The sequence below is a fragment of the Nannobrachium achirus genome (genome assembly GCF_963921795.1).
Source record: "Nannobrachium achirus genome assembly, chromosome: 15".
Classification (NCBI taxonomy): Eukaryota; Metazoa; Chordata; class Actinopteri; order Myctophiformes; family Myctophidae; genus Nannobrachium; species Nannobrachium achirus.
In genome coordinates this window covers 57,862,729-57,884,567 of record NC_137822.1, presented here as the reverse complement: position 1 = coordinate 57,884,567, position 21,839 = coordinate 57,862,729, and the positions used below count along the sequence as shown (strand labels likewise).

At 42.2% G+C, this 21,839-nt stretch overlaps 1 protein-coding gene across 1 annotated transcript in view; it reads left to right on the top strand.

The window, feature by feature from the left end:
- Positions 1-19,229, top strand: part of aif1l (allograft inflammatory factor 1-like) — a gene marked incomplete at its 3' end in the record, with an annotated part of 45,462 nt that extends 26,233 nt beyond the window's left edge. The window contains exons 4-6 of the mRNA XM_080742604.1: positions 1,227-1,268; positions 4,420-4,582; positions 19,133-19,229. Of these exons, the coding sequence (XP_080598730.1) occupies positions 1,227-1,268; positions 4,420-4,582; positions 19,133-19,229 (302 nt within the window). The remainder of the gene's footprint in view (positions 1-1,226; positions 1,269-4,419; positions 4,583-19,132) is intronic.
- Between the last annotated feature and the right edge of the window lie 2,610 nt (positions 19,230-21,839).

Below are 21,839 nucleotides of genomic sequence, written 5' to 3'. Positions count from 1 at the left end.
GAAAACAATACCTGCCATGGCTGGTAGAAAAGAAAGAAAAAAGTGAAAGGCAGCGAATGGACATGGACAGGAATGGTTAACAGGCACATATCTTGCCTGTTTTCTTGTCTAGGTGTTGTATTTTTCTGTCTTATGTTCATGTTCTCAAGTTTTCATAGTGCCAATTCATGTCTTCCTCAGATTTAAAGCTCATTTGTAATCAGGCCTCATGTCTATATTATTAGTCTATTTCCAATTGAATCTTTCTAGTTAGTCTCCCCAGTTGGTCCTAATAGGCTATACCATTGGAGAGAAGTTGGGTCTCTTACCACTTCCTTCAAAGGTGTTAGCAATGATACTAATGAAGGCTCTGTGCCATTCCATGTAGCACAGTGGTTCTCAAAACTTGTATTTAAAGGACCCCCATAAGAGAGAGAGAGAGAGAGAGAGAGAGAGAGAGAGAGAGAGAGAGAGAGAGAGAGAGAGAGAGAGAGAGAGAGAGAGAGAGAGAGAGAGAGAGAGAGAGAGAGAGAGAGAGAGAGAGAGAGAGAGAGAGAGAGAGAGAGAGAGAGAGAGAGAGAGAGAGAGAGAGAGTTCATACATTGTGGTATTGGGGGGAGAGAGAGACAGAGGGAGAATCCATGCTGATACATACAGAGATTTTTTCACGCTTGCTTTGGCAATGTAATGCTGCTGTAGGTTTCCCATGCCAATAAGACCCAATTGAATAGAGAGAGAGAGAGAGAGAGAGAGAGGGAGAGAGAGAGAGAGAGAGAGAGAGAGAGAGAGAGAGGGAGGAAGTGACATAATAAATGAGCATTGGTTAATGTAATTACTGACCAGGGACATGCAGAGAATCTTAGAGAGGCAGAAGCTGAAATTTCTAAAAGGGCCTTTTGGTGAAAATATCGAAAATAGACAACCTCCAAGCTCATAACGCGCTGTGCGCTTGGAGGTCGGATATTTTCGATGCTTGGTTTCTATGCAGAGAGGACGATTCTTTCAACATAAGATGCTGCGTTCAAGTTCAGGAGAGCTTGGACGAGGCAATTCTCTTGAATGCTGCCTTCAGCTATGACATGGAAAGAGGGCATTTGCATTTCTTTCACCATAGTAAAAAACTGCATTCATGGTTTGGAGAGGGCACTTTTTTACAGACGGATAAAAGGGCAGGGGCTCAAACCCCCTTTGATGTCTATGTGTGCACGTGCCTGTTACTGACAATGTCTTGTGTTTGTATTTTGCAGATAAATACGCTGAGTTTGACTTAAACGACCAAGGAGAGATTGGTGAGTAGCATCAGGGTTTCAAACCTTTTTGACTCCTGGAAATAACCGTTTCATCAACGGCACCCCTGAATCACACTGTTCTTTTCAAATCTTTTTTTATTAAGGTACAGTGTAACAATGAGGCAGGTACACACACATATTGATGACACCCCCAAGTCCCATTCTCATCACAATAATTGGTACAAAATAGCACACGATCTGAGGCCATCACGGTTGGTACAAATTCAGTATGAAGAAAAGAGACCCTGCCCATAAAGTAAAATAAAAGAAAACATTTTTTTCCCCTCCATATATCCAATTTAGTGTTAAGCCAATTCTCCCATTCCCATACTCTACTCTATACCCATCCCTGCTAATCCCCATAGTACTCATCGGGAGGGTGAGAATTACACTGTTATTATTATTTATTTTTTCTTTCTTTCTAATCTTACATCATATTATGCTACGTAAATATGTACCTTTTCCATCAGAACTGACGGAAAATAACTTTATACTTTACGTCAGGGGTCTTCAACAGGGGGTCCTCAGAGTTACTACTGGGGGTCCACCAAATTTTTGAGTGTTAGAAAAAAAAAATATCCTTTTTTATATTAACCCCTTGAACCCTTGCGCCCATATTCTATGAACTTAAGCCAAAAATAGCAGATCTACAAGCTCACAACGCCTCGCGCTGCGAGGAGTTGTGGGCTTGTAGATCGGCTATTTTCGGCAAAGAGCTTTGGTGTCTCTCTCAACTAAGGGGTCATTGGCCTGAACACGTTGAAGACCCCTGCTTTACGTTTAACCACTCGAACCCCAAGTTCACCAAAAAATAGACGATCTACAAGCTCACAACGTGACAGGCTTTTATCGATCCCACTATTGAGCGTTTTCTATTTTGTGGAAAGAGACTTGAGATAAATTCTGAACAGAACTGGTATATCTTTTTATTGGCCAGTTGTTGTAACTGTGAGTTTGTAGCTGACCACCATTTATGAAGATGACAAGGCTGATGTCACACTGGGCTGCTCCTCCCCCCGGCAGCCATGTTGGGAGGATCGGGGATATCTATACTAGCTTGTAGAAGGGCTTGACATTAACGTTTTGAGGCACAGTGTCTCTACATTTCCCATTCACTTGTCACGTTTTTAATTTATTTTTAATAATGCTTTGGGAAAATGGAAAACATTTAATACAATAAAAGATTATTAACAATACATGAAAAAAAGTTATATAAAAAAAAAAAAACACCTGCTTACGTATTAGGAGGGTAGTATGAGTCACCAGAAAAAAAATAATGAATGTTTTTAATGAATCTATCATGGTTAAAATGGAGTTTGAAGTTACAATGGGTGTTTATGGGGAAGCGTCCTGCAGGAGTAGGGCCTGGTAACATTTGCATCAACTATCTACATATTGAATGAAGCAAATTAAAAACTGTCCTGATTAGACGATAAAATGACAAAAGTTTTTTTTTAAAAGTGAAATACCTCTTTAACTGTTCTGCTGCCCTTGACGATCCTCACCGTCATTAAAACCGGTTACTACACGACGCCATTGACAGCGCTCACCGTCAATCTTACTGTATTTACAGTAAATGTATTAATACTTACAGTATGTAGCTCCGGTCGCGGCCGCATCGGTAATGTCCGCGATTTGTTTAAAACGTGCACGCGAAGTGAAGCTCCTCCATGTTAAGTCAATGGAGAGGCCCATAAAGAGACTTCATTTACTCCAAATAAGACTTTTAAACCCAAAGCACAGCTCCAAACAACAATAGCAAGGCAAGCCTGGCGGCCGCCATGACACACTGTCACATGACACATGTCATGCGACTAGATGACGTAATCGTTGATGTCATTCAACAGTCCGTGTGTGTACACACATTCCAGGCAGGCCTTTCACAATAAGAGCGTGTGCTAATGGGCAGATCTGCGTGGCGTCAAAGAAAAGTTAACCCTTCATACCCTGCAGCACTAATTGTGTTAACAGGGTGGATAGCTCATGGACACCTAAGGACACACACGGCACCTTCTCCTACAACACAAACAAACTGCATATAACTGCTAAAACAGAGCAATATTTAGCAAGTTGTTTGGCCTTGCTCTTTGTCACGCACGCACGCGCGCACGCACGCACGCACGCACGCACGCACGCACGCACGCACGCACGCACGCACGCACGCACGCACGCACGCACGCACGCACGCACGCACGCACGCACGCACGCACGCACACACACACACACACACACACACACACACACACACACACACACACACACACACACACACACACACACACACACACACACACACACACACACACACAGAGTTCAGGGTCATGTTAGCCAGACTTTAGCGCCACCCAGCATCCCAGTCAAAACAAGCCGGCTGAGCCTGTGCATGGCAGGAGAGCACTAATTAAGGCTGCGTCAGGTCAGGTGTCACTGGCTGTATTATGTTGCGCACACCTGTTAGTGACCCAGGCTGTATAATAGGATAACAGGTGTGTGACGAGCAGGAGAAGTAGTTAGGTGTGTGTGTGTGTGTGTGTGTGTGTGTGTGTGTGTGTGTGTGTGTGTGTGTGCGTGTGTGTGTGTGTGTGTGTGTGTGTGTGTGTGTGTGTGTGTGTGTGTGTTTGTGTCGGGGGAGGGGGTCATACTCAATTCAGTATTTAGATGTTTGATATTCATTTTGATCAGACACGCCCCCTTCCTATATAAACCATAGAGCAGGGGTCTTCAACGTTTTCAGGGCAAGGACCCCTTAGTCGAGAAAGAGAGAGAGAGAGATGAAGCAGGGACCCCCACAAACTGTTCAAATTTGTGTTTTCAGATATTTAACCACTTGAACCATCGATACTTAATAAACTTGACCTTTCACTCTTGACCTGTGAGCTTGTAGATCTGCTATTTTTGGCTAAAGTTCTCAGAATATGGACGTCACGTTAGGGTTCAAGAGGTTAATATAAAAAAATTAGAAAAAAGTGCTATCACACAAAGATTTGGAGGACCCCCTGTAGTAACTCTGAGGACCCCCTAGGGGTCCTGGACCCCCTGTTGAAGACCCCTGATCTAGAGTGACACTGATGCAAGACTATAAAGCCTGAGTAGTTGATAAAATGACCCAAAGTGGAACATCCCTGTAAGCAGAATGATCTTGTCCCCTCAGACATCATGGGTCTGAAGCAGATGATGGAGAAGCTGGGGGTCCCCAAGACCCACCTGGAGGTGAAGAAGATGATCGTGGAGGTGACGGGAGGGACCAGCCAGACCATCAACTACAGGGACTTTGTACGGATGATGCTGGGGAAGCGCTCTGCCGTGCTCAAACTGTGAGTCAACACTGTGTGCTGTGTGTACTGTGTGTGCGTGCATGCGTGACATGCAATGCATCTGCTTTTTGTTTTGTTTTCTGATTGGTTGGTTGGTCTACACTCTACATGAACAGTTTACAAGGTAAACGTCTATGCCCCACTGAATAATTATTTTAATTCTGGAGAAAACCGGGACAATATCGTAGCCATATTTCTCGGGACACGCAGCTTGAAAGCGGGTTAATCCCGGACAAACCGGGTCGTGTTCCTCCCGGAAGACTTCCTCCGAGGCTCCTCCCCTTTCTTAGTCCACTTCCTCCCGGGTGCTTCTGTGTTTACTGGTACTAGCGCGACATGGCGTTTCCCCGGGACCCTGAGCGCAACGGTGGGGGCCAGTGGTGGGCAAGGAGGTAGGGAGCACTTCGCCACCGCACGGAGGTGCCGAAAGTCAGGGGGACGAAGATTTACTATTCTGTCCATAACGGCACTAGGGTTGGGGACGGTAACCGCCTTACCACCGTACCGCCGTACCGGAAAAAAAAAAGACAAAAAAAAATTGTCTATTTTTTATTGAAAACAAGCAAGTTTTAAAACAGGGGAGAAGCGAGGACCGCATGCGCTCCATGCCGCTCTGCTCTGGGCCGTGAACCACATGTTTGGAAGCCACATACGTCACTCGGAGACAGACCTGCACAGACAGGGGAGCAGCAGCCTCGTAGGGGAGTACGGACGGAGCATCGTAAACTTTCTCTGTAATCCACACGACACAAGTATGTTAATACATACCTTGTGTTGTGGCAGTTTCTTTTTTATTCATACGGATTACGGGCGGAGCGCGGCCGCGTGGACTAAAACCGAAAATGAAACAATTTTACTTTTTCCACCGCGTCGCGCGTTATGCCCCGTCGGCGATTTTATAACCTTTTCTGTCAAGTGTTGAGTTTACAGAATCACTGCACACGATCTGACTACCCGTCTCTCTTCAGGTTTGTTCACACACAGCTATGTAACCCGACAGTGCACACTACAGATCTAAAAGCTCAGAACGCGTCGCGGATGCGACGTGTTGTGAGCTTGTAGATCTGCTCCTTTCAAAGCCAGACCCGCTGTGCTGTACGGGGAAGTATAACTCGGGCAGTCAGGCTGTGGAGAGGCGACTTTTGGGAAGACGATTGCAATATTTTGGCTTATCGCCGAAACTTAATTAACTCATTGAGTGCCAGCCTATCACCACTAGAGGGCGCCCAGTGACCAGAGAATAATAGAGATATGCTGGTAATGCATGCCCAAGCCCTGGAGCCATGACTTGCCTGAACACTTTCCTTTGTGCATGTACAGGAAGAGGATGAAGTTAGCTTGAAGTTAGCTATTGGCTACCAAGCATTTTAGAAGCCTTATTTTCGTCAACTTAGCCATGATTAAACCTTGCACACCTCATGCATGGGAAAAAAACAGAGAAGAATGAGCTCTAAAAAATCCAATGCAATCCTGGATTGCATTGGAGTGGATTTGTGCAGTTTGTTCACAGCTTTCAAACAAAAAAATCTGATTGGAAATCCGTTCAGGCATTCTTGAGATAATCGCCATTATGTTTTACATGTAATGTAAACAAAAATGGCTGCCCTGTATGTTAGATGGGGTTGTATGGGGGTGGAACATGCAAAATCGCGATTGAAATCATGTTCACCAGATTTGATGGGGTCCAAAAAAAAAAAAAAAAAAAAAATTCAATTTTTTTTTTTTGCTTTTTTTTTTTTTTTTAAAGCCGAACTTGTTCGGGATCGGCACTCTACGATACGCTAATAAAGCCGAACTAGTTCGGGATTGGCACTCAATAGATACGGGGGTGCGGTAATTACCACAATACCGGCGGTAAATGGGAAGACGGTAACCGCGATAAAAAAATGTCGATACCGACCCACCCCTAAACGGCACATACTGTAACTCGGTTACGACGCTGAGTCGGCTCATGCGACTGTCGCACCGCTCGACACTGTGACTCGCTCGCTACTGCTCGCTCGGCGGTGTCTCAGGTGGCTCATGGTCGCCTGAGACGGCGCGCCTCCGTCGTCATCACCGAAAACATGCGCTGCTTTCCCTTGTAGCCCCCCGCGCTACCACCGTCGCGCTTAGGGTCATTGGGAAAAACTTGGACGCGGTGCTGACACATTCTGCTCTATAGCACTGGTTCACAAACAGTTGGTCGGGACCCATTTTTGGGTCACACGGACCAATAGTTATGGGTCACAACTCGAGTAAAAATCTAATTTTCTTTTCCTACAAAAAATAAATGTATATTTTTCAAAGGATGGAAAATCTTTTGAAATACATGTATTTTTAAACAAACAAACGCATTTTAGAAAAAAATATATAATTATATATATATATAATATTATATATATATATTTTTATGAATAGGTAGTGACAATAACCGATTTACAAGCTCTCAACACAGTGTGAAATGACTCGTTGAGAGCTTGTAGATCTGCTATCTTCTCCTCGAATTTCTCTTTTGGGAAAGAGTTTGGGAACCACTGCTCCATAGAGAGATGATTGTGGCTGCAAGACTGCTCTTTATAACACACTCTGTTGACTTCCTCCTAGACCTCTCAGAATTCCCCACACACATTCTTCACATTCTACAGCGCCTACAGCTCTTTTCAGATATCAATGTGTGAGACATCATTTGAAAGATTGCGATCTGCACTTTCATAATCTGTCAGGAAATGAGAAATGACCTTGCCCTGCTTGGTGCGCTAGTAAGTAGCTGATTGCTATTAGGTGGGAACTGATAATCTTAGTTTTCCACCAACTTGATATGGCATTTGAGCCAGCCTGATATATCGGTTTGCAGGCACGTGCACACATAGACATCTGTCCTTTTATCCGTCGGTAAAAAGTACCCTCTCCAGACCATGAATGCAGTTTTTACTATGGTGAAATAATACATAACATTTTGAGATCGGTGTCGGCGGCCAAATACACAATATGTATCCACCCTGCAACGCTCATTTATCGGCCACAAACGTTTTCATGCCAAGAAACTCCAATATTTACAAGCGACTTTGGCACGAGCCGTTAAGAAAGTATGAATGGACTGTCCCAAACCTAAATAATTTCGGGTCAGGGAGCCCTCCCGAACTGAAATAAGTCAGGCTCCTTATTAGACTCGGAATCGACCCATAGAAAGATGCATTTTTCAAAAAAACCTTAGAAGGATTTAGAAGGATTTATAGAATCGGGTGAAATTCTAATTTTCTAAATTTTTCAAACATAGCAGATCTACAAGCTCGCAGCGCGGCACTTGGTGCCGCGCTGTGAGTTTGTAGATCTGCTATTTTTCAATAGTTAAAGCATAAACTAATAATATGTAATAATTAAGGCTGGGACTTTAACTGATTAATTGTGATTAATTAATTACAGAAAATTAACGCGATTAAAAAAAATTAACACATTTTAATCGCACTTAGTTTTTGCACCACAGAACCTTCAGTTTCGGGCATACCGATCATAGCGATGCATCAACCAAGAAGAGACAACAAACACAAAGGGAGAAGTAGCCGATCAGAGCGCTTCGCTTGGCCTGCTTACTCGTTGATTCACGTACAACAAAATGTGTTTTACTTGAAAAAAATGCTTCTCAGGTCAAATATTGATGTGCGATTAAAATGTGATTAATTGCGATTAATTAATCACAGAGCCTGTAATTAATTAGATTAAAAATTTGAATCGCATCCCAGCCCTAGTAATAATGTGTACCCGGCCTAAATGGGTTAAATTTAAACCACTGCTAAATACAGATAAATTGGGGGGTTCTTGACATGAACAGACCACTGCTGTAATGTGCATGAGCCAGAAGGAGGAGGTGTGTGACTGTGTGTCATGTGCTGCGTCAGCCCATCCTTTATCTCTCACTCGTGTAGGGATGACCAAGGTGGTGATGTCACCCACTAGCACCCGTCAGCGTTGTTATCCTTTAATCACCACGGCCATGAAACAGTCATTAGTCAGACCCGGGCCTTATGCTCAGTCAGGAGCTTAGGTACATGCTAATAGCTTAGGTACTTTAACCACTACCACCACCACCAGTAACTCGGCTATGAGCTAAACGTCTCTTCAGTGAACGAGAGATACATGGGTTGCATTTGTAGTCCTACACCAGCCATTTTGAGGACCAACACAGGTGTTTTGATTAACGTAGAACATTGGTTCTATGCCAATCAGACAAATTGAACACCTGTGTTGGTCCTCAATATGGCCGGTTTAGGACTACAAATGCAACCCATGAATAGCTGACGTGTTTCCTCTCAGCAGTGCAAGCAGGCATGTGCACCCATAGGCATGAAAGGGGGCTTGAGCCCCTGCCCTTTTAACTGTCTGTAAAAAGTGCCCTCTCCAGACCATGAATGCAGTTTTTACTATGGTGAAAGAGATGCCAATGCCCCCTCTTTCCATGCCATAGCTGAAGGCAGCATTCAAGAGAATTGCCTTGTCCAAACTCTCCTGAACTTGAATGCAGCATCTTCATGTTGAAAGAATTGCCCACGCTGTGTATAAATCCTTGCTGTACACCCACATCTCCAGTATTGACTTGATTATGCTTAGTTCAGTGTGGTATCAAGCACTGAAAATAGCTCACAACGTGTTGCAGCACGACACGTTGTGAGCTTGTATTGGAGGTCTGCTATTTTCGCTATTTTCACCAAAAGGCCCTTTTAGAAAGTTAGTCTTTCTGCACTCTGAACGTGCCTGAGTGCAAGTTTATTAACAGTCTCCCCCTGGTCTCCCTGTCTCTCCAGCTCTTTAATAAGCAGAAAAGACATGCTCGGGTCGGGATATAAATTTCATCCAATCAGGAGGGAGAACTCACTAGTCGTCAAATTGGAATGTATGCTTGTAGAGCTGATATATTTATATATTCTTTAGAAGAGATTTGGTATAGATGGAAAAAGAACACACCAAGTACAGTGCAACTCAGGTTACTAGAGGGTCTAAGAAGTGGATAAACTGAAGTGGTATTCAAAAATTAACAAACTATTCTGCGGCACCCCTGGACCAGTGGAATGGATGGATCGAGGTGTCAGGTGTGTATGAGGTCATGTGGCGCTGCTTAGGCCTGTTCATACATGTAAGTATTACATGTATGTACATACTCGTCTAATTGCAATTGAGGTAATCGCAATATATATTTTTTTTCATAATCATCATAATCCTTTCCATGTTGAGAAAAGTTCTTATAGTTTAAAACACTTTCAAAAGGTATCATCAGTTTTCTTTTTTAATTATAAAGTTGTCAAATGTCAGTCATTTCTTTGTATATTTTTTTTAGGTTATGTCTCATATCTGCCATGTGCAACTTCAAAGCCTACAAGCCAAACAGGAATGTAATTGTCAATGACAAAAACACCATAAAAATCGCTAATCGCAATTATTTGAGTCACAATCAATCGTCATGTAACATGTCATAATCGTGATTCGTGACAGCCCTGTGTATGAGGTCATGCAGTGTGGTGCTGCTGAGTGCATGAACGTATAGAGTTAACAGACGTGCTAATGTGTCCCTGGGCACATTATCAGAGGTCAGTGGTTATTATGACGGGGTCAAACTTGTCACATCTGGGCACAGGCCTATATTTATCATCTCTGTCTGGTGGAAACCTCGTATATCCAAAACGATTGCTTTTTTTATTATTGTAAGAAGAAAACCGCACCTCACAAAGATCACACCTCACACCCGCGGCAGAGGCAGTTTATTACAGCCTGTGAGATCTTTCAAACGGCCATGGGACAGATCGGAGTGGTGGAAGCTGTGTGGGGGGCCTGTCATAGTTAGGGCTGTCACAATTATTACATAATCGTCTATTCGTGATTATTTGACATTATCGCAATTATTTTGTCATAATCGTCATAATCGTGAATGTTGAAAAATGTCCCAAATAGTGGAAATAGCAGATCTACAAGCTCACAACGCGTCGCATCGCGACGCGTTGTGAGCTTGTAGATCGGCTATTTCCACTATCAAAGTTATTTTTTAAGTAGTAAGTTGTCAAATATGTCAGTAATGTCTTTGTATATTTAGGTTATGTGTCATATCTACCATGTACAACTTCAAAGCCTAAAAGCCTAACAGAAATGTAATTATTAACGACAAAAACACAATTAAATCGTTAATCTGCCAATTATTTGAGTGACAATTAATCGTCATGTAAAATTTCATATCGTGACAGCCCTAGTCATAGTACAGGGGCTAATACAAATTTTGGTACCACCCAAGGTGACCGTAACATTTTTGGATTTTCTTCTTCGTACATGTCTGTAGTTTATATTTTGGTATGATAACCCTTTCTGAGAAGTAGCTTAATTGATGTTATCACCCGCTAGAGTCGGTGTCCCATTAACTTTACATTACAGGGAAAAGCTTTAAGTAGCATATATGAGGGGTCAAACTAGGGTTTTTTTCATGATTCTGAATCCATTGCAAGCAAAAACATTCCTTGGGCTAAAAAGGCCCCCTCAAACATGTGAAAAGTGATGACTCATTACTTTTCATCCCTTTTTCAAACCACTAAACCGTAGTTTTTAGCGCAAGGAATGTTTTTCGTGCAAAACAGATGCTTGCAATGGATTCAGAATCATGAAATACCCCTAGTTTGACCCCTCATATGCTACTTAAAGCAGATCATTTTTTACCTTTTTTTATCCTGTATAGTAAAGTTAATGGGACACGGACTCTAGAGGGTGATAACATCAATTAAGCTACTTCTCAGAAAGGGTTATCATACCAAAACATAAACTAGAGACATGTAGGAAGACAAAAATGTAAAAAACTTACGGTCACCTTGGGTGGTACCAAAAATATCACTATTAGCCCCTGGTCTATCAGTGTCTGGACTGTATGTCAGCTTTGGTGCACTAAAGCTGGTTGCACACTGCTGCGTTTTTTTTTGGGCCGAATATTGGAGCGAATGTGAATAAAATAATCTACCTCACGTTATGTCAATCATGTTTGCACACTGCCACCGGTTTCGTATTTATTTTCGGACCAGGGACAACTGTCTCCACTGGGTCCCTTACTCTCTCTCTCTCCTCTTTCTCTCCTTGGCCTTAAAAACGGTTTTGTGGATTTTGGATTTCCAATACGCAACGAAAAAACGCAGCAGTGTGCAAGCAGCTTACGCCAGTGGTTTTCAACCCTTTTCATATCAAGATCCATTTCATATCATTATGTCCATGAGATTTAGCCTCTCAGACCCACAACCTAGAATATCTTGTTATCGTTGGATAAGATTTCTTTTAAATTAAGTAATGCGGATGTTTAAGAATAATTTAACTCTTGAGACCGTAGAGTTGGTTTAATGTTACACTTTCAGGGATTAAATATCTAATAAAGGTCCATTTTGTTACCAACTCTCCATCATTTAGCTGGGGACCACCTGGAACCCCCTCAAGGACCACTGCACTAAGCTGACTGGACTCTTTTCAATCCCAAATATATGAATCAGCAGAGAAAACACAAGTCACTTACATTCACCACTGTTAGTCCGTGCGTGGTCTTCCTTACATAACCACTCTATAAAGTATACTTAGCTGACCGGAGTCCCCCAGGGGTCTATACGAGGCCCCATCCTTTTTTTCTTTTTTGTCTGATACACTAAATATCTTCTGTGAACTAACAGCGGATCTACAAGCTCATTTGTATTTTCGCCGAATGTACTACCCATAACAATAAGAACGCTAGCCTATAGTTAAAGTCGGGGTGTTTTAATCACACAAATTGATTAACATGACTAAAAACAATCATGGCTCACTATGCAAAAATAGGGCTCAGAAAATAAGCACTACTGCACTACAAAATGCACCATTTGCTGCTTTATTAGTCCTTTGGGCTTTATTGTTACACACGCATAAACGTGTAAACTAGCAGCATGTAGGCCAATGTTATGAATTAAATTACCTTTCAATAGCAACGTTACGTTAATAGCAACTGCTGCTTTTCAGAAAGTTTTCCGACTGAAAGAGCGCACAGCTGCCTTTTAACTGGTCGTTCATAAATAAGCCACACTGAATGCACTCTACAACATCACCGCCCACTGCACTCACTACACTGAGCACACACCTGGTGCGCATTTCCGAACGCACCCTATGCGTGCGTGTATGTTTGTATGTAGCCTGCAATATCGCTGTGCACACACGCATGCCATGCACACACATACACACGCACACACGCGCGGGTGGGCCTTGCTAAAAAAAATCAGGGTGGGGGACAGTTTACAGTGTGGTTGTGTAAGCACTCAAAACCAGTGCAGTCATTTTAATTGTGGTGAACAAAATGGGACATTTTAGGCCCCAACCGGTGCTGTACGTCTGGTCACCGGTCAGCTCAAGTGGTTGAATCCTCCCTCCAGAGGTGTCAATTGGGTATGGCAAGGTATGGCAGCTGCCATACCGTGGCTACATGGGGGGAAAACAATAAAATGTACTCCTTAAAATAAATTCAGCATGCCTGTTGCCATACCGTAGCTTTTGCTGAACTGACGCCACTGCCTCCCTCACCTTACCTCACCTCCTCCTCCCCCCTCCCCTCTGGCTATTGTTTGTAGTCCACATCACATTGTAATTTTCAAGGGCCTACTCATCACAGGGGAGCGTGGTGTCTGTAATTATCGTCGAGGAGAGAATGGCAGGGTTCATGTTTCAGTATGCAGGGGTGTCGCAGGGGGTTTAACCCATTTAGACTGGGAACGCATTATTACGCTTTGTTTTGTGCTTTAACTATTGAAAAATAGCAGATATCAAGCTCACAGCGCGGCACCGAGTGCCGCGCTGTGAGCTCGTATATGATATGTATTTGGCCACGGACCCCATCTCAAAATATTTAGTTCCAGGGACCCCCCAGAAGCAAAATTTGAGTTGCAAATGTTCGCTTAAAAATACATATATTCAAAGATTTGCACACATTTTCACAACTTTCACAACACAAAAATAGCTAAAGTATAAAATAATTAAGGCCCTAGTAACTCAGTCCCACTTTTCCCCCCCTTGTGACGCCCCTTTCAGCAGGGAATAGCATGGTAGAATAGAATGCAATAGAATAGAACACAATAGACCTTTATTGATCCTCCTGCGGGGGGAAATTCAGGCACCAGCGGAAGCAAGGTTGTATAGATGCCATCTTTGTATGTATGTACTGTATGTATGTCCTACACTACACTTGGCTCATTGGCCATGGGTGAATGTAATGCACATTGTAAAGCGCCTTGGATAAAGGCGCTATATAAATGCACCTTTTACCATTTATTGGCCAAGCTTCGCAAGAAATTAACGACACTTACTTCACTCTGGGTGTGTCTTTTAATAGCCAAAGTATAAAATATATGGTTGTGGTCAAAATGACGCTGTAGGTCTATTAAAAAAAAGAGCCATGAGGTGAAGTAAGCAGATCGATTTGAAGGTTTGAAGCGTGTGTCCCCTTTGTAGATAATGACATCCCACTGTAGGATAGCTGTCCCTAGTCAGACAGAAAGGGAGGTTTCTTTTGCTAAAGTGGCACGTTGGTGCTCCGGATCTTTCCCTGACTTCTAACATTTCCAGCCAGATAAGCCTATTAAATGACCTTGACTGTTTTGTTTTTTTTCATCCGAGAGCGAATATGCCTGTTTAGAGAACATTTGCTTTTCAAAGCCGGGTTCCCACTACACAGCTCTGAATGCACTGCACACATCACCTTCCAGCTGCACTACAGTACAAGGTCGGCAAACCTTTTCCATTGCATTCTTTTTTTTCTTCTCTAGGGAGAGACAGGAGACTGGAAGGAGAGGGCTGGGAACAAAATGGCTTTAATGTATGTTAGTGTTAGGCAGGGCTCTCGGCAGGGGAACAATTGACTAGCCGCCATTAGACGGAAATAATACCGTAGGTCAGTCTCCGCAAATGAGCCAGGTCTCGAGGCCAAATGCTGGCCTTTGTAGTTTGGGTGCTGGGCCCCCAAACACATACACATTTGAACCTTGGTTTTCTTTTCTTTTTTCTGAGAACGTGATGGAAAAGAAGAAGGTTAAACCTAATCCTACAGATGGCTGTGGCACCGAGTGCCGCACTGCGAGCTTGTAGATCTGCTATTTTTGAAAAGAAAGTCGTGAAAATGTGTGCAAATCTTTGAACGTTTGTAACTCAAACTTTGCTTCTGGGTGGTGCTTGGAACTAAATATTTTGAGATGGGGGTCCATGGCCAAATACATATCATTTTGGGGGTCCTTCACATGAACAAGTTTGAGAACCACTGACATAGAAACATAGTTTTTTCTCAAAAAACCTTAGAAGATTTCAAAAGACACGGTAAAAATTCAAATTTACGCGATTTTTCAAAAATAGCAGATCTACAAGCTCGCAGTGCCGTGCTGTGAGCTTGTATATCTGCTAACTAAACCTACGTAACAATGCATACCCGGTCTAAATGGCTTAAACTCGAAAGCTTCACGCACCGACGCATGCATCCGGCGGCACGGTAACGATCAATAATATAAAGTCATATACTGTATAAATCCCGAACTATTCGGGCTTTATCCCGAACTAGTTCGGGGAGGCACTAAATGAGTTAAGCCCATATAGTGGAATGCCCATATATGGATGTACTGTGTCAGTCCCATGTGGTCTCATGTGGTTGTGTGCTGAAAATAGCAGGTCTACAACCGTGAGCTTGTATATCTGCTATTTTTCAATAGTTAAAGCATAAAATAATGATACACAATAATGTGTACCCGTTCTAAATGGGTTTAATTCAATTCAAGGCTTATATTGCAGACATACTGTAGCTTTGGTCGTGATTGACAGTATTGCCGAGTAGAGTAAGTCGGCAGTCGGTGCAGACAGCGTGAGTCTGCGTAGCTGATGGACTGCCGGGTCCATTGGATCAGTGCTCCTTATGGGCTTAGAGGAGCTTTGGAGAGGTTCTCCAAAAAAGGAAAGTAAAGATTTTTCACAGCTAGCCAGGCATTGCTTGGAATGGCTAATGTAATGTCAGCTCCCTCACATTACTGCATCTCTCACTGCCTTTCTCCTTTATTTCCTGGTGCGTTATTTGGGACTGACTTGGTGCCCACAAAACCAGCTCTGTGGCCTTGTGGTTAGTGCACGGGTCTTCAACAGGGGGTCCGGGACCCCTAGGAGGTCCTCAGAGTTACTACAGGGGGCCCTCCAAATCTTCCAATCCTTTTTTATATTAACGACTTGAACCCTAGCGTCCATATTCTGAGAACCGTAGCCGAAAATAGCCGATCTACAAGCTCACAACGCCTCGCGCTGCGAGGCGTTGTGTGCTTGTGTGCTTGTGTGGCGTTGTGTGCTTGTGTGCTTGTAGATCGGCAGAGAGGTTTGGTGTAGAGGGGAAAAAGAGCAGACTAAGTACAGAGTGAAAGGTCAAGTTTTATTAGGTAATGACGGCTCAAGAGGTTAAATATCTGAAAACACAAATTGACATGAATCCAAAATACACTGATGATTGTGCTGTCAAACGATGAAACTTTGGAATATCTGAAAAGGTTGTGGGGGTCCCTGCTTCATCTCTCTCTCAAGGGGTCCTTGGCCTGAAAACGTTGAAGACCCCTGGGTTAGTGTGTCCAGTTTGAGTGGGAGTCGTGAAAATGTGTGCAAATCTTGGAATATATGTATTTTTTAAGCGAACATTTGTAACTCAAATTTTGCTTCTGGGGGGTCCCTGCCTGGAACTAAATATTTTGAGATGGGGGTCTGTGGCCAAATACATATCATTTTGGGGGTCCTTCACATGAAACAGTTTGAGCACCACTGACATATATTTTTCACAAGCCTTTGTAGCAACTCATAATGTAATAACGGCTCATAATGTAATAAGGGCTCATAATGTAATAAGAAAAATTTAATAAAACTCATCAGCTAATAATGTAATAAAAAAACGAGCGCATAACGTAATAATGGATTTTTCAATAATGTAATAATGTAATAATGTGTTACATTAAGAACCTCCACATAGGAGGCTCATAATGTAATAAAACTTCATAATGTAATAATGTATTTTTATTACATTATGAGCTGATTATTACATTATGAGCTTTTATTACATTTTAATTATTACATTATGCGCTTGTTTTTTATTACATTATGAGCTGATTATCACATTATGAGTTTTTATTACATGTTTTTATTACATTATAAGCCCTTATTACATTATGAGTTGCTAGAGCCTTTTTCACATTTTTTTTTTTTTTTTTTCAAAAATAGCAATAATCTACAATAATCTACAAGCTCGCTGTGAGCTTTTTTGTCTGAAAGGTCCGGTTCAGATACAAAATGACGTCACTCGCAACTTCTGAAAAGCAATAACCCCAATTAGAGTTCGGAAAGATGGACGTCGGAAAGTCGGAACTCTCCGTCCATTTGGAGTATTGACTGGCCTTTACTCAGTTTCAGCACTGTTATTTGCAGGTGATCAGATTATCGATTATGCAGGCCGATCAATTAACTGCACTAGAACAGACCCCCTCATGTGTTGTATCATTTAAATTCATACTATGTGACTTTGCTTAGATTTTTTGACTTTTGACTTAATTATCACCACTGGTGTGAAGTACATTTACTCAAGTACAGTACTTAAGTACAGATTTGAGGTTTTTGCACTTTACTTGAGTATTTCCAATTTCCAGTACTTTTACTTTTACATCTCAGAGGCAAATATTGTACTTTTACTCCACTACATTTCTTTGAAAGTTTTAGCTACTAGTTACTTTTCAGATATAAATTATAATATTAACATACATTAACCACTTTATCCCTATTTTATACCTGCGCTATTTGAAAATAGCGGATCGCGACGCATCATTGTGAACCAATTGTGAGTAAAATACTTTTGTACTTTTACTCAAGTACATTTTGAATTCTGGACTTTTACTTGTAACAAAGTATTTCTATATTGCAGAATTGATACTTTACTTAAAGGGGCACTCCACCACTTTTCAACCTATGTTCATATAATTGGTCCTCACTCAAAAATATATATTTTTTTTTTTCTTTTTTTTTTTCAGAGGAGGGCTGTGGGCAGGTCAGAAACCCATCGTCTTGTGACATCATCGATTGCCAATCCAGCTTATAGAAACTGCAGGCTTTCTATTCCTGAAAAGTTGCAATTTTAAAGTGGAAGCCATTGTTCTCATTGATAATAAAAATCTAAATATTATTATGATATATATATTTTTTTTGGGGAAAATGATGATGTCACAAGACGATGGATTCTGAACTTCCCACAGCTCTCCTAGGAGACTTGGACTGAGTAGGAAAAAATGGTGATATTTTATCATGAACATGACCTATTATATGAAGACAGGTTGAAAAGTGGTGAACTACTCCTTTAAGTAAAACGATTGATTACTTTTTCCACCACTGATTATCACAAATGTCCACGGAATTCTGAGGTGCTTAGGCCGGATTTAGACTGCAGTCAAATCCAGCCCAAATCCGATTTGGTTCTCAAATCTGATCTTTTGGCCCGACTTTTCACACTGCATTTGCAAGTGACCAGATCGGATCTGTGCGTTCTGACTGATTTTAACAGCGGCAGCCCAAAGCTGCCCTGCGTCTACGTATCTGCTTTGGTACCGTGGTAACGACGTCGGCGTCATGACGTTACGTTATGCTCAGGAAATGCGGCATAACAGACAAGCAAAAACAAACACACGTTACAATATTGTTTTTCTCTCTTCTTTTCTTTACTCTTGTGTTTCGCTCTTCTCTCTGGTTTTATCTATTTAGCTCACGTGTTTTCTCTCTCCTCTCTTGTTTTTCTCATGTGCTCAGCGCACTGTAATATGCGCTGTAATCATTAAAGTGATGTGTCGTTCATGAGTGATTCGTTCATAAGAATCAAATCATTAGCATGACTTGTGAACGATTCGTTCAAATCCCTGAAATGGGTCGTTCACACTTTCGTTCACACCCCCGCCCCTCCCCCTAATAGCCCCGTCCGACAGACAGGACGCGACGGCGGGCTGTACTCGCGACGTAAAACGCTCCCGCGATTGTGTTTTTCACGGGACGATCGCGCTATGAACGAATCATTTGAACCAATCTTTTGAACGGATCATTACCGTGAACGTGAACGAAATGATCCGTTCACTGAAATGAACGGGATTGCCCATCATAACACGCTCTGTCGGCGCTCCGCACTCTGGTCGCGCAGCAAGTGACGTTTGGTCAGTTTGATGTGACTTGCATGTGACTTGCATATAACTCTATGGGGTGGATGTGGTTACTGCTTTCAGACTGAGACAGATGTCCTCAGATCCGGATCGGATTTGAAACCACCTCTGGATGTGGTTTTTCAAAATCGGATTTCATGTGACCTGCATGTGACCTGTCTGGATTTAGACTATTTAAAAAAAAATCGGATTCCACTTTTGATTTGACTCAGATTTGATTCAGGCTAGATTTCGGTGGCAGTGTAAAGCCGGCCTAAGCCCAGCCACTGACACCAATCTATCTCTCTCTCTCTCTCTCTCTCTCTCTCTCTCTCTCTCTCTCTCTCTCTCTCCTCCCCCACAGAGTGTTGGTCTTTGAGGATAAGGCCAACGGGGCGAGCACGGCCAGCGGTAAGACGGGCGGACCCCCTCCGAAGAGGGACATCTCCAGCCTGCCATAAACTCACGAGTCAGTCTTCCAGAGGAGGGACATGTGGCTTCGAGGCATCACTAAGGGGGACGTGTTACTGTACATAGCCTTTACCTGTAGTCTAAACCTCAGGACACGAGGACAACCAATTTCTGAGAAATTAGACCTTCCCCCGCAGTGTGCGTTAAGGAGGAGGGACACACGCGCACGCACACACAACACACACACACACACACACACACACACACACACACACACACAGGGCATAGCAGTGGCGGCCATTTTGTGGTTCCACAACTTTTTTTTCCCATAGAGATTTGGAAAATATTTCAATGTTTATTGCGACCGTAGGTTTATTGCGCAAGTAATGCGTTCGGTGGCGTATCTGTCGCGTATCTGTCTGTGTTTACTTGTACGCCGGTAGCCAATCAGGGACCAGCATTCTTGGTGATGTCACCATCAACAGCCAATGAGGGACCAGTATTCTTGGTGGCGTCACCAACCACAAGTCTGATATATAAATAACACGGCACGCTCTGATGGCTCACAAAAAGGCCATACATGGCCACAAGTGCACAAGGCGCAGTCTAGTTTTCAGCCTGTTGATTCTGTGTGCAGAAATATTTGAAAATTGAAAAAAGGGTATTTTTTCAAAATATAGTATATAATATAATTCAATGTTCAAATACTTTTTTTTCCACACAGAATCAACGTGTTATGGTCATGACAGGCTTAAAATAATTTATATGGATATTTTCTGAAATCTCTATGGGAAAAATGATTGGGCTTTCTATCTGTGGAACCACAAAATGGTCGCCAATGACCTATTAGGGTTGTCAGAAATAACAAGTGAATTGCACAAATTGCTGTGAATAATAGCATTTCCAATTTGGAACTAAATTATTAACACGTAAAATCAGATGCTATAATGCATTCATTTTGACAACCCTAACACACACACACACACACACACACATACACACACACACACACACGGGTGCATCTCTCCACTCCGACATGTCTCCTTTCCGACATGTCTCCATTCCGACACTAACCCTATCTCTACCCCTACCCTAAACCTTAGGCCCATGGGGAGTGTCGCCACTCCGACAATAAGAAGTCCATTTCGGAGTGGCGACATGTCGGAATGGAGAGAGCCTCCCCACACACACACACACCCACACACACACATACCGGTATTATATATATATATATATATATATATATATATATATATATATATATATATATATATATATATATGTATATATGTGTATGTATGTATACAGTATATATATATATATATATATATATGCTCTACTGGAATCAGTCAAGTGTTGCTTAAACTCTTCAAGAAACATTAGTGTATTTCGGAATTAGGATTTCATAAATTCGTAATTCAAATTGTTCCCTGATTTGGACAAAGCACATAGTACTAAAGCTTGGAGATATAGGGTGAATTGCTCTTAGAAGGTTAAGCACAATTAATAACGAAACAGTAATGCATTTTTAAGCATGATTTTGTTTATATTTATGTTGTTAAGCATAACATTTGTGAATGGGGAGGGAGGCTCGCCACGGTACAAGACACTAGGGATGGGACGATAAGCGATATTATCGTTTATCGTGATAAAAAAACACTCACGATAATCATATCGTGGAGTTTTAATTTATCGTGAAATTGTCCATATCCGGTACCATTTAAACCCTCTATTGGTAAAACGTACTTATTATATACGTACTTGATACAGTCTTTTTTTAACTCGCTACCAAATCTCTTTGCCAAAAAAATAGCCGATCTACAAGCTCACAATGCGTCGCAGCGCGTTGTAAGCTTGTAGATCCGCTATTTTTTTGGCAACTGTTCCGTCTGGATAATGGATGTTGGGGATATTGATTATCGCGATAATATCGTAAATCGCGATTTCTTTGGTCACAATGATCGTGACGTGAAATGTTCCCATCGTCCCATCCCTACAAGACACTAGCTGACCCACTTAACTCCATATGTAGGCATTATGTCCAGTAGACTGGTCCGCCCCATGGGACTGATGGCAGTAGAGTGGAGGCCTGTACTACCAAGCAAGATATACGTGGTTAATCTGACTAACCCATCAAGACGCGAGGCCGCTTCTACAACATAATTAGTCTAGTAGGAAAGGGGGGTCCACGCGCATACTAGGGTGGATTTTTTTTCGCCACCTGTTTTTTCTTAATCCTTAAAGGATATATTTTAAGATTCTGACAGGTAACAGGCTGAAATATCGTCCCAAGGGGTTCATTTCACGATTGCTTCACTTACTATACAGGAAAACAAGACCCCCCAAAAAATCTTCTTTAAGTAGCATGTGAGGGATCTAACTAGGGGTTGCTCATTTTTTTTTTTACATTAAAAATCAGCAGTTCTCACACTTTCAAGATTTTTCAAAAATGTAAAAAAGAAATAGCAGATGTACAAGCTCGCAGCATGGCACAAAATGACACACCGTGAACTTGTATATCTACTATATTTTTTCTTTTATAGTCGACTCAATGCAAAGATCTGAAACGACGCAGAATGCGTTCCCGGTTTTAATAGGCTAATACGGTGTTTGTCAACCTGTGGGCCGGGGCATATGTACGGTATTGCATATTGCAAAGG